Here is a 13,594-nt window from a genome sequence, read left to right on the forward strand (position 1 = left end):
AACCACCCTAACTTCCGAGTTATCTGACCTCGTTAGACTAAAGTCTTTGGAAGAGGAGCAGCCCATGGTTTTGGTTCGGTTGGGGGATTCGTGATGGATAATCATAATTTTATAATAAAACTGATACATGTCGTATCAAAACCTCTGACAATAATATAAAATGTTAATTTTTTTTCTTTTAATTTCAAGTTGAAATTCAATAATATTTTTTTCTAAAATGAACCATCACCCTGTCCTTACCAATTACCTACAGCTGACCATACGACTGCGATAATGTAATAGGGTATTTTGTACGTGTATGTAAATTACGTGTACGTAAATGATTTTCATCATTGTACGAGGCAGGGGAGGGGGTGGCGTTGCAGTTACCCCCCCCCCCCCCCAGAATTGGGATATCATCTATATTTGGGCAACGTCCCCCTCATAATTCAGATAGGTTTCTTTGACATATATATCTTGACCAGTATCATTATCTTCATTTAAACAAATTGTATTTTAAAGTATTTTTAGTGAAAAACCACACGTAGTATTCATAAAGACTAAAAAGCAACACAAATTAATGTATAATTTTAACAAACTATTTCTTCATAGCAGCTGAGCAAAAAATTGTAGAGTACTAAAATTTGATCTAAATTATTGGTTTCTTAGGACGTTGGATTTGAAACAATTATCTTGGCTTATATATTTCACATGAGTTACATATCTCTTGAAATATTATCAGACCGTTTAAACTCTTCCAATGAAAGATGTAGCTTATTTTATCATTCGTTGCAGTTATGGACTTACACTTAAGATTTTCGAGCTAATAATGAACAAGAATGTATGTATTAGCTACGTCCAATCTAAAGTGGTAGAGTAACACCCGCTATCATCTTAGTCGCTTCGTGTTAATCCATCCCTATCTATCATTAACTCGTGAAGATGATTTCTCCTTCATCCATGGATTATCTGGGTAACATGACCCATACCTGCATGCAAGGAGTACAAGGTACGGGAAAATGATTAATTAATTAGAGCGTGTAAAGTATTAACACTATACCGTGCCTTGATGGGGTTCATCATACCACAAGCTACTTGCTACCCGTGACATGAGCATATCAAGGTGTTCATAGTAGACCGTTATATTGGGAAGTAAAATACGAGCTTATTAACAACTGGACACAGACTGAAGGCGGAATTCTTGGCCGTCATTTTCTTTCTCCTTGATTGAAGAGGTACCGTGTTCAGTGCATGTTAATGGGACAACCGATGTCTGAGCAAGGTATCTCTTTGGTCTGAGCTACATCAATGAAGTTACGCCGGTTGCACACGTTGTATCGTTTTGCTGACGTAGGACTGCGTCACCGACTGACACCGTCTTTGTCTTACTGGCGCATGGGCTAGTTGACTTCACGGGCTTGATTAGAGCGTGTAATGACGCAACTGAAATGACGCAATGGAAATGACACCTCGTGTGCAACGGGCATCAGATGTAAATGAACAATTTTTATTTCGCTGATGATTTTAATAAATGTTTCATATTTTCACTTGGTTTCATGACAGGAGCTTTAAAATGGATCCCTGAGACACCTTAAAACGGAGGGAGTCGTAGAAATAAAAAAAGACATCATGGAGTTCCATCTACTCGCATGTTGGTGTTTTATGCTCGTCATGTCGAGATTGATGACGTCACATGCGCTATCGCATGGGCCCGGACGCTGCTGGAATACCATCAGGTGAATACAGATTTTGTTTTACTTTCCAATTTTACTATCATGAAAAATGGAAGTGTACAGAACTACAATAACTCAGTAGATAAGGCCACTTGTAAGGTCGGTTGTGCATATCAGATCAGGGTGCTGTTTAAACGAATCAGTATAAACACATGACATATTTTTGTCTGAAATATAACATGGAAGGGATAATTAAGGCCGCGTAGATACAATTGTTTTGCTCTATGAAATGGATATCTTACCCTGTTGAAGGCTAGATATAGTTTCCCGAAAGAGAAATAAAAATAGAATCACAATTGGAAGTCGGTTTACAGCTGTTGTACAAAGATAAGGAGAGAGGTAAGTATTTGGGTAGGGTAACGGAATTCCAGAAGTTTCATATTATTTGATAAATACGTATAGGTTTCCGTATAACGTTCTAACTATGCTTGATGTAAAATACAATACCTCAAATATCTATACAGTAAATAATATGTTGAACCGTTAAACTTGTATGATCCATTATAAAAGAATTATTTTAATCACATAAACCTATATGATGTAAATTTCACTCATCCATTGAAAATGGTCTAATGCAATCATGGCACAATGGTAACTACTGCATCTAAACCGTCTGGTATATTTTGCCTATTACTTAGTACATCATGACCGTTCAATTCATAGTATGTTTCGGTCGCATGATGAGGCCGAGTGCCATGAATGATGAAAACAATTTTTTAGATTATATATCATAAAAATCATTAAAATGATACTTATGCATGTACAAGTAATTACACGTTTTAGTAATAAATAATATGGATGGTCCAACTCGATGTCTGTATATTGGTTAAATTAGCTTCCCAGTCATACCAACGTATAAATATACGACATGCACTATTAGCTTTCAGTTGCCCCCTAATTACCGGTAAAGTATAATGTACGAATGGAAGCAGAAAGATTAAAGCAGGTTAATCGTTTAATAAGGTTTCTGGATGCGCATGCTTTGAAGAATGTTTCGTTTTCCTTGATGCCTGGCTTATAGGTCATGGTCATCTCCACGCTCAAAGACAGCTACACGTTAGCAAGGCCGTCCAATGATATATGTTGTGTATAGCTTCATGCAACCTGTATATAAAGACTGCTCAGGGAGACAACGAAGTCTCCTCCATTTTTCAAGTTTGAAATGATTTGTCAACCATGTGCGGTTTTTTAAAGTATAATTATTTGATTGATTTATGTATTTTGACTTTTGTTAATGATATATATTATGTATTTAGTTGTATATAACTTTTTTTTTTATTATGTTGAAAATGAATAACAAAATCAAACAGACAATCAAACAATAAAAGTGGTCTTTATGCCATAAGTTAGTTTAGTACATGTTTCAGTGAGAAACATTATTCAAAGGAGGGAAAAAAATGATGATATATAAACATAGACGTTCTTTCTATAAAGATTATCTATACAGATGCTGTAAAGCAGATTTCAATAATGTTTTGTTTGTTTGTTTTAGTGCTCTGATTACCGTACGTGAGACGTTTGCGGAATCGAAGACGAAACGGACAGCGACTTGCTGTGACTGGTTCTGCTCATCGAAATGTTCTTCATACAGGTAAGCGTTACTATGGAAACCAGATGCCAAACATCGAATCGATTACCTACAATAATGGTTGGCCGTTGATTTTAATGAAGAGCTGTCGTATATGAAATGATAGAAGGTGTGACTTTGAATCGGTTCGAGTAGAAACGCTGATTTGACAGAGGAGAGAAACGAAGTATCAAAACATAGTTGAGAACCATGGCAATAGCCTTAAGAGATGTGAAATCTTGCCAGGCGTCAAGAATTAATGGGATGAATTTATTATCTTCTGTTCCTCACTAATTGACTCGAATAATGTCAATTATATCATCCAACATCGTATATTTAAATGATATATGTGGGCACGTTCACTAATTAAAAGGCTAGAAACGGGAAAGTGGAGAGTTGTCCACATTATTCAAGAGTAAAGTTTACTCTTGAATAATTTGTTTAACAAATTCTAGGTCGTCCCACGTTATTTTGACGGTGACTTTGCTTGAAGAAAACTGAGCTCTTGTACAAATGGCTTTGCAGGCGATTTCTGTATTTGTAATAGGTTTTCGTACAACATTGATCTAGACATTCTTGTGAATGTAACACTAGATGCCAATACGGAATAATCGTAACTAATCATGGTATAATGGACAGAATAATAGACGGAAAAGTTGATCTGAATGTTTATTACTGGGACAGTGGAGGGACGAGATTTGAGCTGTTAATTCTGTTGTTAGATATGCATCCAAACTTGATACCAATATTAATTTTATTAATTCATACCTCACTCTGTTTGTAATGAGAATAAGTATATGAATGTCATTTTGTTGTAAAAGATGATTCACAAAATAATGTTTTTCTTTTACGGTTAGAATGGTTTATCGTACTGCTTATCGCAACGCGCTACGGACGATGTACAAGATAGACTTGGGATGTTGTCCAGGCTGGAGACCTCAGGAAGGGCACTGCGTACCTGCTTCCATACCAGGTAGGTACACGGGGTCATACTGACAAGCTGAGATGGGGTTGATATGGGGGCCTACATTCACCTCTTCCACAGTTCCTATCACACCGATGCTGTGCCCCTTTTAGTCTTCTTATACATATTAGAGTAAGACTGAGTACCTTCGGACCTAGTAACGTGGGACACATGGTCAGTGAGAGGTAAAACAGTCGGACCATGTAGGACAACTGGGACATAGGACAGTTGATTGAAGCCTTGACGGTCAGATGTGACGTACTGGGCAGTGGGTCGCAGGACGAATAAGGGAGTTTACAGATAGCACATGGTACAAATGACCCCAAATATCCACAGATCTTTTACACATGGAGAAGTTCCACTTTGAGCATCTTAGAATAATAACTGCCAAAGTCCTAGATGTGATTCATGAATACCTTTTGTTTGACCTCTTGAACAGAATACTTCCACCTGCGTATCATAGAATGTACCGTTGGTGCATAAATGAATAATGTTACCTAACTTTCATGAGCGCATATCTATTATTCATCTCTGTGGGTTTTACCTTTTTGGTACAAATGACCTTTATCTGCCCATGCGCAGATTGTATCTGTAAACTTCCTTATTGGATAGTACTGATCCATCGATTGGAGATGACGGATGCACCAATTGAACATAGGACCAATGGGTCATATATAGAGCAAACATAACAGTAGCATTAGTTGAGTTAGTGTGCTGTTTTACATCATCGAAGTTCGCGCACTCAAGCCTCTGATATGTTGCTTGCATACCCCTCTCAGGCAGATCAGTATCTTCCAAATAAACCAACTAAATTAATTTTCCTGCAGCAGCCTAAAAGATCAAAGTGTCATGGAATATTGTGAAAAGGACGGCCTACGATACGGACATTCGACAATATCAGTCATGAACTCCCGAAATAGAATGATGTCATAAACCTCTTCAGACAAATTTACCTGTCTCATATGTTTAGTTTAGTGTCGTAGACTATAATCTTTAAAGTGCTCGAACAATGCAAAGTGCGTACAGATTGATAAGAAATAAATATAGCTTCCTCGAATTAAGCAGGTAGACTGGTACATCTGTCATCTGTTATTTCCTGCTCTATGATTGGGCTTCTTTGTTGTTCTTTTTGTCTTCGATTTTTCTGTTCCTAAATGAGTCACAACGCAGAATTAGAGTTGGGGCATTATTTAGGGATAGAAATGCATTGTGAAGGTCATCAGCTTTGAGTTAGTCACTGATATACCGGTACAGAGGACTCGAACATGACGAAATTGTATCAATACCAGGCGCGGATCCAGGAATTTCTTGCCGGGGGGGGGGGGGGCACACGGGGGGCACATTTTTTAGTCCCCAAAAAGATCGCAACGACTCAGCCAGCCGCTGAATAAGCGGGGGGGGGGGGGGGGGGGTAAGGTCACCTTTTTACGTCGGCCATTACCATTTTTTTTTTTTTTTTTTTTTTTTAATAAAATTTTTAATAATTTTTTGGGGCCCTTTGCCCCCCCCCCCCCCCTGGATCCGCCACTGAATACATTTATATTTTCAAAAGAAATAAGGGAAATTGGAAATGTATAAACACTGAAATTAAATAATAAAGTACATTTTCTCTGGTCCAAAGGCTGAACATGTTTGAAGGTTTAATCCGCGTGCCCCTCCCCCACCCAAGATCTCGTTCATGAAGTTGAAAAGTGAGCACCTGGTAATGTGAGAAAATTATGATTGTAAGGGTGTGTGGAATAACCGGAGGTTACTCATCGACTAGGGCATTGGATATTGGATTGTTAAAAATTGCTAACAGATGAATGGATTTTAGAAGAGAATAGTAAGAATACAAAAGATTCCGCTGTACAAATGAAAATTTAAATGGCCTACTTTTCCCACGCATCTCTTTCTTATTCCTGTTGATAAAATAATTTTCTATGAAATATTCACGCCTAATTATGATATATTCTCTTACACTTTTAATTGAGGCGTAGCGTCGGTCCAGAGAGGGCACTGACATCATGGGGTATACGATAGGAGCACCGGTTTCACTAGGTTGATGAGATGTGAATAGAGAGGACAATCGATAAGGAGAGGCTATGGCAGGGGTCCTTTGATTTTTTTTTCTTTTTGCGTCCACCTTTCCTTGTCAATTTTGCTCTTTACTCTTTTTTTTTCACCATTCATTTTGGGGCACGAGCCCTTGCTCCCCGTAGCTCTGGTACGTTTTTTGTTTCAAATGCAGTATAATCAATCATTCAGTATGCACCTTGTATATTGTATTCACTAAATATAAACAGGTCGTAGTATTGTTGGTTCATTCAGTTGACCCTTAATCCAAGAGTTGAGGATTCGAATCTCATCTCTTCACTAACGTCCTTTGGTGTGACATTAGTCCGTATTTGCCACCAAAGTGTAATTGCGTATTAAGCAATTTATGGCGTAATAATAATCACACGGCCCTCAGAACAAGTCATTGATGCTGAGGAGGCTCCTTGGATAAACAACAAGTATTATTTGTTATACATTGTATTTATCATTATTATCTTCCTTCAACTGTTAGATGGTCGAGCTGAGGCAACCCTGGTCCCATTCCTGCCTGGAAGACCACAGGGTGAACCAAGGTCTTCAGGGGCTCATCAAGGTGATACAGGAACCTCAACACACACTGTAGAACAAGGTAAGAAACATGGTAAGGAACATGATTTTGAAAGAATCTGGTGATGTGAATATCTAGACACTTATTTGTAGATTGTTATGATCTTTGCGATTAAGGCGAAGTGGCCGGAGAGGAGGGGGAGGGGGGGGGGGGTCACGTTTCCGAAAACATCAGATAGTACTGCTATCTACACCGTGCAACGCACTTTAACTGAAGATAGTAGTACTATCTACACAGTGTAACGAACTTTTCTTCTCCCATCAATGATGGGCGAACTATCTTTCATCACGTGGTTTACTTTTGACCAATAGAAGAGCAAGATTCTTAGTATGTGGAATATGATCAGCGATATCCAGTGAATGTAAGATCTTGCTCTTTCAGATTGGCATTTTACCTCCTCTAACCTATTGTTGTTTCCTTCTCTCATTGTGTATTGTTGTCAGTGATCATTGTCTTCATGCCATGGAATTTCACTGACATCAACTTATCTTCAAGACGTCAACCAAGACGCCCTTATTGAATTACTTGAACGTGTGTATCTCAACACCCCATGAATGGCAAACTCTATCCCAAACCCTACAACTCCCAAGTGGATGCTCATCACATTACATTAAGTTACAGTTTTTCAACAATCACTGTAAGCCTGCCAAGACATTGCTCGACCTTTAAAATCTATGTTTTGTGGATTGGACCCGTAGCAAAAGTGTCACTTAAAACCCATTCAGCGGCAGAGTTCCAATATTGTATGCGCGCCCACTCGTAGAATGACTGCGTGTGAACTTCAGCAATGTCAGAGAAAACACCCTCATGAACATGTTGTTTCCTCCGTCACCCTGCAGGCGAAGCCAGCTTTTTTCTATGTTGGAGAAAGGTTGTTCATTCATAATACACCGACAAAAGCGAGAACGCAGATTGTGTACATGCCAACGAATATTCATAATGTTAGAATGTATTCACAAAAGCGCAAAGAAAGGGTGTTTGGGGCAATGATCTCCTGCACACTTTACAATCTCCTATAAACATTAACCTGCACCATTCTATACTCTAAGCTAATTCCGTATTTTCACTAAATTTTTCTTGAAGCAATTTTAAACAAGATTATCTGATTATCATACCTCGAGGAAGGAGGGGAATGACGAAACTGATGAAATGGCTAAAGGAGATAGTCGAGAAGGGTAGGCGGAGCAGGAGGAGAAGGAAGAAGAGGATCAAACCTGAGAAAGAAAGAAAGAAAGGGAGAAAAAAGAGACATGCTGAAATAATAATAAGAGAGGAGGAGTAGATCATAAAGTAATAAATGAGAGAAGAAGAATTCATTTAAAAAAGAGGAGGAAGTGGTGAAGGAGGAGACGAAAGAGGGGACATCACTCAAATCGATCAATTCGATTAAGGCAAAATTAGTGAACGTGGTTTCAGTTTGGTACTGTACTTTCAGGATCAACGCCCGAGGCGGTGTTAAGGATCTAGCATGATCCTCATGTCTAGTCATCTTGCTTATGGTTCCACCAAGTCCGTAGAATCCATAAGATATTTCAATATATTATTGTCGCATGGTACTGGAGGGCAAGGAGTGTTAAGTCTGACAGACATGAGCGCTATACAAAAACCCACTATTTTTTTTATTATTATTATTATTATTATTATTATTATTATTATTATTATTATTGACACTGTACATGACTTGTAGGAACCTCTAATATTGGGAAGTCTCACCTGGGCCAATGAGGCGTTTAATGATTTAGCACAATCACTGGTCTAGATGTGTCAGTGGCAGATCCAGAGCCCCCCCCCCCCCTTGAGAAAAAAATCATGCAAAATCACGCGATTTTTACCTTTTTTTGGGGTTGGCCCCCCCCCTGGCGCTCAAGGGGGGGGGGGGGGTGCAAATGTTAAAAATTTCGAGGACCAAAAAAAAAAATTGTGCTCACTACCCCCCCCCCCCCCCCCCCCCCCCCCCCCCCCCCCCCCCCCCCCCCCCCACTGAGCGACTTTTCGGCCGGCGCGATTTTCAAATTTTCGGGAGCAAAAAAAAAAGTTGGGCCCCCTCCCCTAAGAAATCCTGGATCCGCGCCTGAGATGTGTAGTTATCTTGCTGATAGTTCCACCAGGTCCGTAGAATCCATAAACAGAGTAAATACTTCATTAACTGAATATTGTTTTGTTTTGACTCTTTACCTGTATAATTATAGGATCATCTGGTAAGGACCAGCAGGCTGGTACTTCATCAGGAACCAAACCAATCTACCGTGAGCCGAGGTTACCGGGTCGAGGAGACTCAGCACACGTAGGAGACGTCTACGTCATCAAGAAGTCTCGTTCTGATGCTTGGGCAACCTCTCACCCAGTCGAGATGTCAGTCATCGTGGGTATGCTCGGGATCGTCACCGTCGTCATACTGGTCTGCTGGTCAATTTACAAGAAAAGGTGATGACACTCATCAATGTGAAGGGAAAGTAGGGGAAACTAGATTTAACTGTTGTACCCAATCCCTGAATCTTTTGGGTCACTTCTAAGTAGACCGACAGTCTCATGAACCCTGAGAAAGGATGTCAGAAGGCCAAGGAGTCCGATCTGTCAGTCTTGTGGACTGTCGGTCACATGAATCTTCGGATTACCTTTCATAACGTTTTTGTTTTCGTGAGCTTTCTGTACTATGGACCGTCGCGTCGGTCTTGTGAGATGTCTGTATCGTAGTCTATAGCCGAATAAAAAATAAAAAACACTTTAAATAGAGATAAGGGCTGCATCTTGGTTTCATGTTTGTGAATATTTCCCCCTTGAATCGTGTGTTGAATTAATGTATTGTAAATAAAACAAATGAATTTGGGGAGGTGCCGTGGTGTAATGGATACGTCATTGGACTCTAAATCAAATGGTTTGCGGATCGAGGCCCGCGGATGCAATAGTGTCCTTTGGCAAAACATTAATCTATATTTGTCACACTCGACACAGGTGAGATAAAGGGGTGCCTGACATGAATTAATTCCTGGAAATGATGGAGAGGGCCATAATGGCAGCCACGCTAAATCCAGGGTAATCATTTTGAAGCACCAGAAGTGTGAAGTCTGACAGACATGGGCGCTGTACAAGAACCCACTATTATTGTTATCATCATCATCGTTATCATTATCATTATTATTACTGTTAGTGTTAATATTAGTATTTCTACTGTCGTTGAAGGAAAATGTTATCATACATTTTCATGACCTTTTCTAAATGACCGGTAAAAATAATGTTGACGAGTCCTGTGAATATCACGGTTTTTTTTTTGTGCCAACACAATCAGGGTGTATAGCGCCATCTCAAAGCAATTTCAAAACATGGGAGCAATTTGAGTAGACAAGTTCTAAAGACTAATACGAAAAGAATAAGTGGCTTAAACTCTTACTCTTGCCTATCCATGATTTCTTTTTTACCACCTGTAAAAAATGAAGCATACATTTTTTTTGCCATTCTGGTAATTATGAGATTCATAATCGAATGCGCATGTTTGATTTGATTAGATAGTATATGTGCTTGTGACCCTCTTTACATTCAATATCAACTCCTATGTCTTATGTTATTCACAAAAGTACACAAGAAAGAATAAGAAAGACCTTCAATTGAAAAACAGAGTATTTGACTTGGCCCGTGTCATCAACATGTGAGAACCGTTCATCTTCAATAAATCGTCTGGGGAATCATGCCTGGGCATTTAGAAAACACAAGCATTGAATAATGGATGCTCTATAGCTAGCTCCCAGGTTCGAGTTCTACGCAGGTTTCCTGCTAACATTTTCATTGTGACTCACAGTGCATCTAGTCCCTCCTAGTAACTTCCATGTGGCTATACATTTATTATTTCAACCAAATAAACACGCTCGCTGTCAAAACATGTATGAAAAGTCATTAAACACTGAGGTCTGTATTTTACTAATTCAGTTAGCTCGCCCCTGGGTCTAGGATAGGAAATCGTATAGACCTCAGTCTAGCTTCCTTTGTTGACCCGATTTTGAGCATGAACTGATAAGACCAGCATATGGTAACATTTATTTTTAAAAGAGACCTATGGCTTTCGGTTACAGAATTAATATTTTATCAAGTCTCAAGTTATTTAATTTGCTAGGTTATGTGGAACAATATCGTATAGGGTGTTTTACAATACAGCGCATATTTTAGACATTTCCGTTAAGTGCATTATTGTTGCCATTTTTCTTCTTGTTCAACTAGCAGAATATGAACGCCGCATGACGCCATGTTGTTCCCCCCCCCCCCCCCATTTTGTTTTGTTGTTGTTGTTGTTCGTTTGTTTGTTTGTTAATCACAATTTATGCAGAATGTTCACCATGCGCTGTTTCTCTCTTCACTTGTAGATTGATGAGGAATCATACAGCACTGATACAGCTTAATAAGGGTATGTGACAAATGTGCATATCTTTTTTTTTTAGGGGGGGGGGGTGTACGTGGCAGGTGGGCCAGTAGAGTTTTTTCGGTAATGGTCATGAATATCACCCGCTCTCGAAGAAGTACCTATATAATCATGAACAACTATCATGCAACGGTGCGGAATGTGTGCGCTTGACTCTATGAAGCAAATGATTTTCGGACATGTTTTGGCATGACTAAAAAAAGTGCAACGACTTGACATAGTCCGGAACCGGAAGAGCTCGGGTTCAAATTAAATCCAGTTCGCTAAAGTTCTATACAGTACTGGCAATTATATTTTCCTTCGATTGAATAGAATATTTTACACACTTTATTTTGTCTTAGCATCCCATGCAGGTAGAATGAATACAAATAAGGAAATCCGATTTGTATTAATTTTTCCTTATTATGATGTTTTTTCTTGATTTCTTTAACAGCAGAGGAGAGGCCAGAAGCCTGCGAGGCGGGCACTTTTCAGTACGAAGTAATTCCGAAAACGGACGGGGCAAACCAACAAGTACAAGCCTCTTTAGCGCCCTCAGCGATAGTTCCGCCAGAGGAGCACATCTACCAAAACTTTCCCATTTTTAAATCGCGGGCATTTCGTTACAAGAACATTCAACCCCAGGTATCTCAGGAGCCTATAGATGGTTTTTATGAAGTGAGTCTACCAGAGGGAGAAAATAATCCAAGATACACGATGCTGAACGTAGGGGATAGGCAGTCATCGTCATCTTATACAGCGCTCCAAAATACTCCAACTACGTCTAGAGAAGAGACATGATGATCGCTCACCGAATAGACGTAAATTAAAAAATGTGCATCTACGCAATATTATTTATCACTGACTTACTGACAGTAAGTTCCTTGGATCAGGAATACTGAACTTTAACAATAATCAATGATGGAAAAATGGTGGGGAGGAGAATATCATAACGATGAACATGAAAAATAAACACTATTTTAAAGAAGCAAAAGACGACGAAAGAGACATCGAAAAAATAATAATAATACATGTAGGTGTACGAGGTTGGGGTAGGGCTGCAATAACACCTAACCCCCGTCCCAACGAGGATGTTTAAAGTACGGATGTTTGTTTGTATTATGATAAATAAGTGACTTTTTGTTGTTTGGTCGCTCGCAAAATAAAGAAATGGAGACTTGAAGAGGCATTAGCTTCCCTCATAAAGAAAAATGTGAGCTTATTTGCCTGTTAAAAGAAGGATGAACAACAGAATCATAAAATGATCACGACGACGAAGATGAAGAAGAGTGAGGAAAAAAGAAAAAAATGGGATGAAAGAAAACAAGACTTAACGGGACTGCTTTTGGATATTCATTGCAAAAATGAATGATAAGCATTACAATGAGAATCATTGTCAGTTGAAGTATAATAGGAATAGTAGCGTTAAAAATCATGAAAACATCGATGCCATAAACATGCTAAAAGAAAACATAATTGTGTTGAAGAGCTGGTTCTCCATGAATAATTCAATGTAATTTCCATCAAAAATGATTATGTTTTCGCTGTATTTAGTCATTTTGACTGAGCAACAGTCGGAATGGCAGAGGCCAATATACTTGCTGCTTGGTAAACGTTTGGATCTGAAATGCTGAATAAATAAAATCATTAGGTATATCACTACGCGAGGCTTTAATTCATGCCAATGCCGTACTTATGATTAATATATTATTTATTCATTTATTTTGTTTATCTGTTCATTATTTATATATTTTTTAGGGGCGTGCACCCGGACCGTGAGTCTGTTTATCATGGACGCAAAATAACTTATTTCACTTGATGCTGCCCAGCAAATGAATGTGACATGTGTGTGAATACCATCAGAATGTGCAATGAACATGAAACATATTCTTTGAAGGTTCATTATGGAGAAAACATGGGTTAACTGTGACCATCGTCTATTTGATTGATAAATGACACAACATTTTTTTGGATTTGTGAATGTGATGTAGTGTGGCGTTTTTTTGGAAGACTGTTTTAGGAGGTTGTAAAACTTAGAAATAAAGTCATTGCATTTTAAATAAAGTGAAATAAAAATGTATTCAGTGTGTTCCAACATTTCTTGTCTGATGCCGATGGAGAGCCATATTGAAAATAACTAATTTAGGAGTGATCGAATGTGAAAGTTAAAATGAATCAAAACAGTTAAAACAACACGATTACAAAGACTTTCAAAAATCAACCAGAGGCGATTTAATAGCCTTGTGCGTAATCTTATTCAAATGTGCAACATTACAATGACCTTCTTAATAATCCGAACATGATACTCTAGGCAATGCAA

At 38.7% G+C, this 13,594-nt stretch overlaps 1 protein-coding gene across 1 annotated transcript; it reads left to right on the plus strand.

Annotated features, from left to right (window-relative positions):
- Positions 1-1,526: 1,526 nt before the first annotated feature.
- LOC754465 lies at positions 1,527-12,568 on the plus strand. The gene is made up of 7 exons (XM_030973585.1): positions 1,527-1,715; positions 3,205-3,303; positions 4,137-4,252; positions 6,792-6,908; positions 9,077-9,311; positions 11,240-11,280; positions 11,729-12,568. The coding sequence occupies exons 1-7, from the start codon at positions 1,609-1,611 to the stop codon at positions 12,073-12,075; spliced, it is 1,062 nt and encodes a 353-aa protein (XP_030829445.1). The 5' UTR covers positions 1,527-1,608; the 3' UTR covers positions 12,076-12,568.
- Positions 12,569-13,594: the final 1,026 nt, after the last annotated feature.

The sequence above is a fragment of the Strongylocentrotus purpuratus genome, unplaced genomic scaffold (assembly GCF_000002235.5).
Source record: "Strongylocentrotus purpuratus isolate Spur 01 unplaced genomic scaffold, Spur_5.0 spur5_scaffold_6, whole genome shotgun sequence".
Classification (NCBI taxonomy): domain Eukaryota; kingdom Metazoa; phylum Echinodermata; class Echinoidea; order Camarodonta; family Strongylocentrotidae; genus Strongylocentrotus; species Strongylocentrotus purpuratus.

Coding starts and splice junctions, on each gene's coding strand:
- LOC754465 (XM_030973585.1), top strand. CDS start 1,609: ATGGAGTTCCATCTACTCGCATGTTGGTGTTTTATGCTCGTCATGTCG. Junction 1,716..3,204: donor CGCTGCTGGAATACCATCAG/GTGAATACAGAT, acceptor TGTTTGTTTTAG/TGCTCTGATTACCGTACGTG. Junction 4,253..6,791: donor CGTACCTGCTTCCATACCAG/GTAGGTACACGG, acceptor TTCAACTGTTAG/ATGGTCGAGCTGAGGCAACC.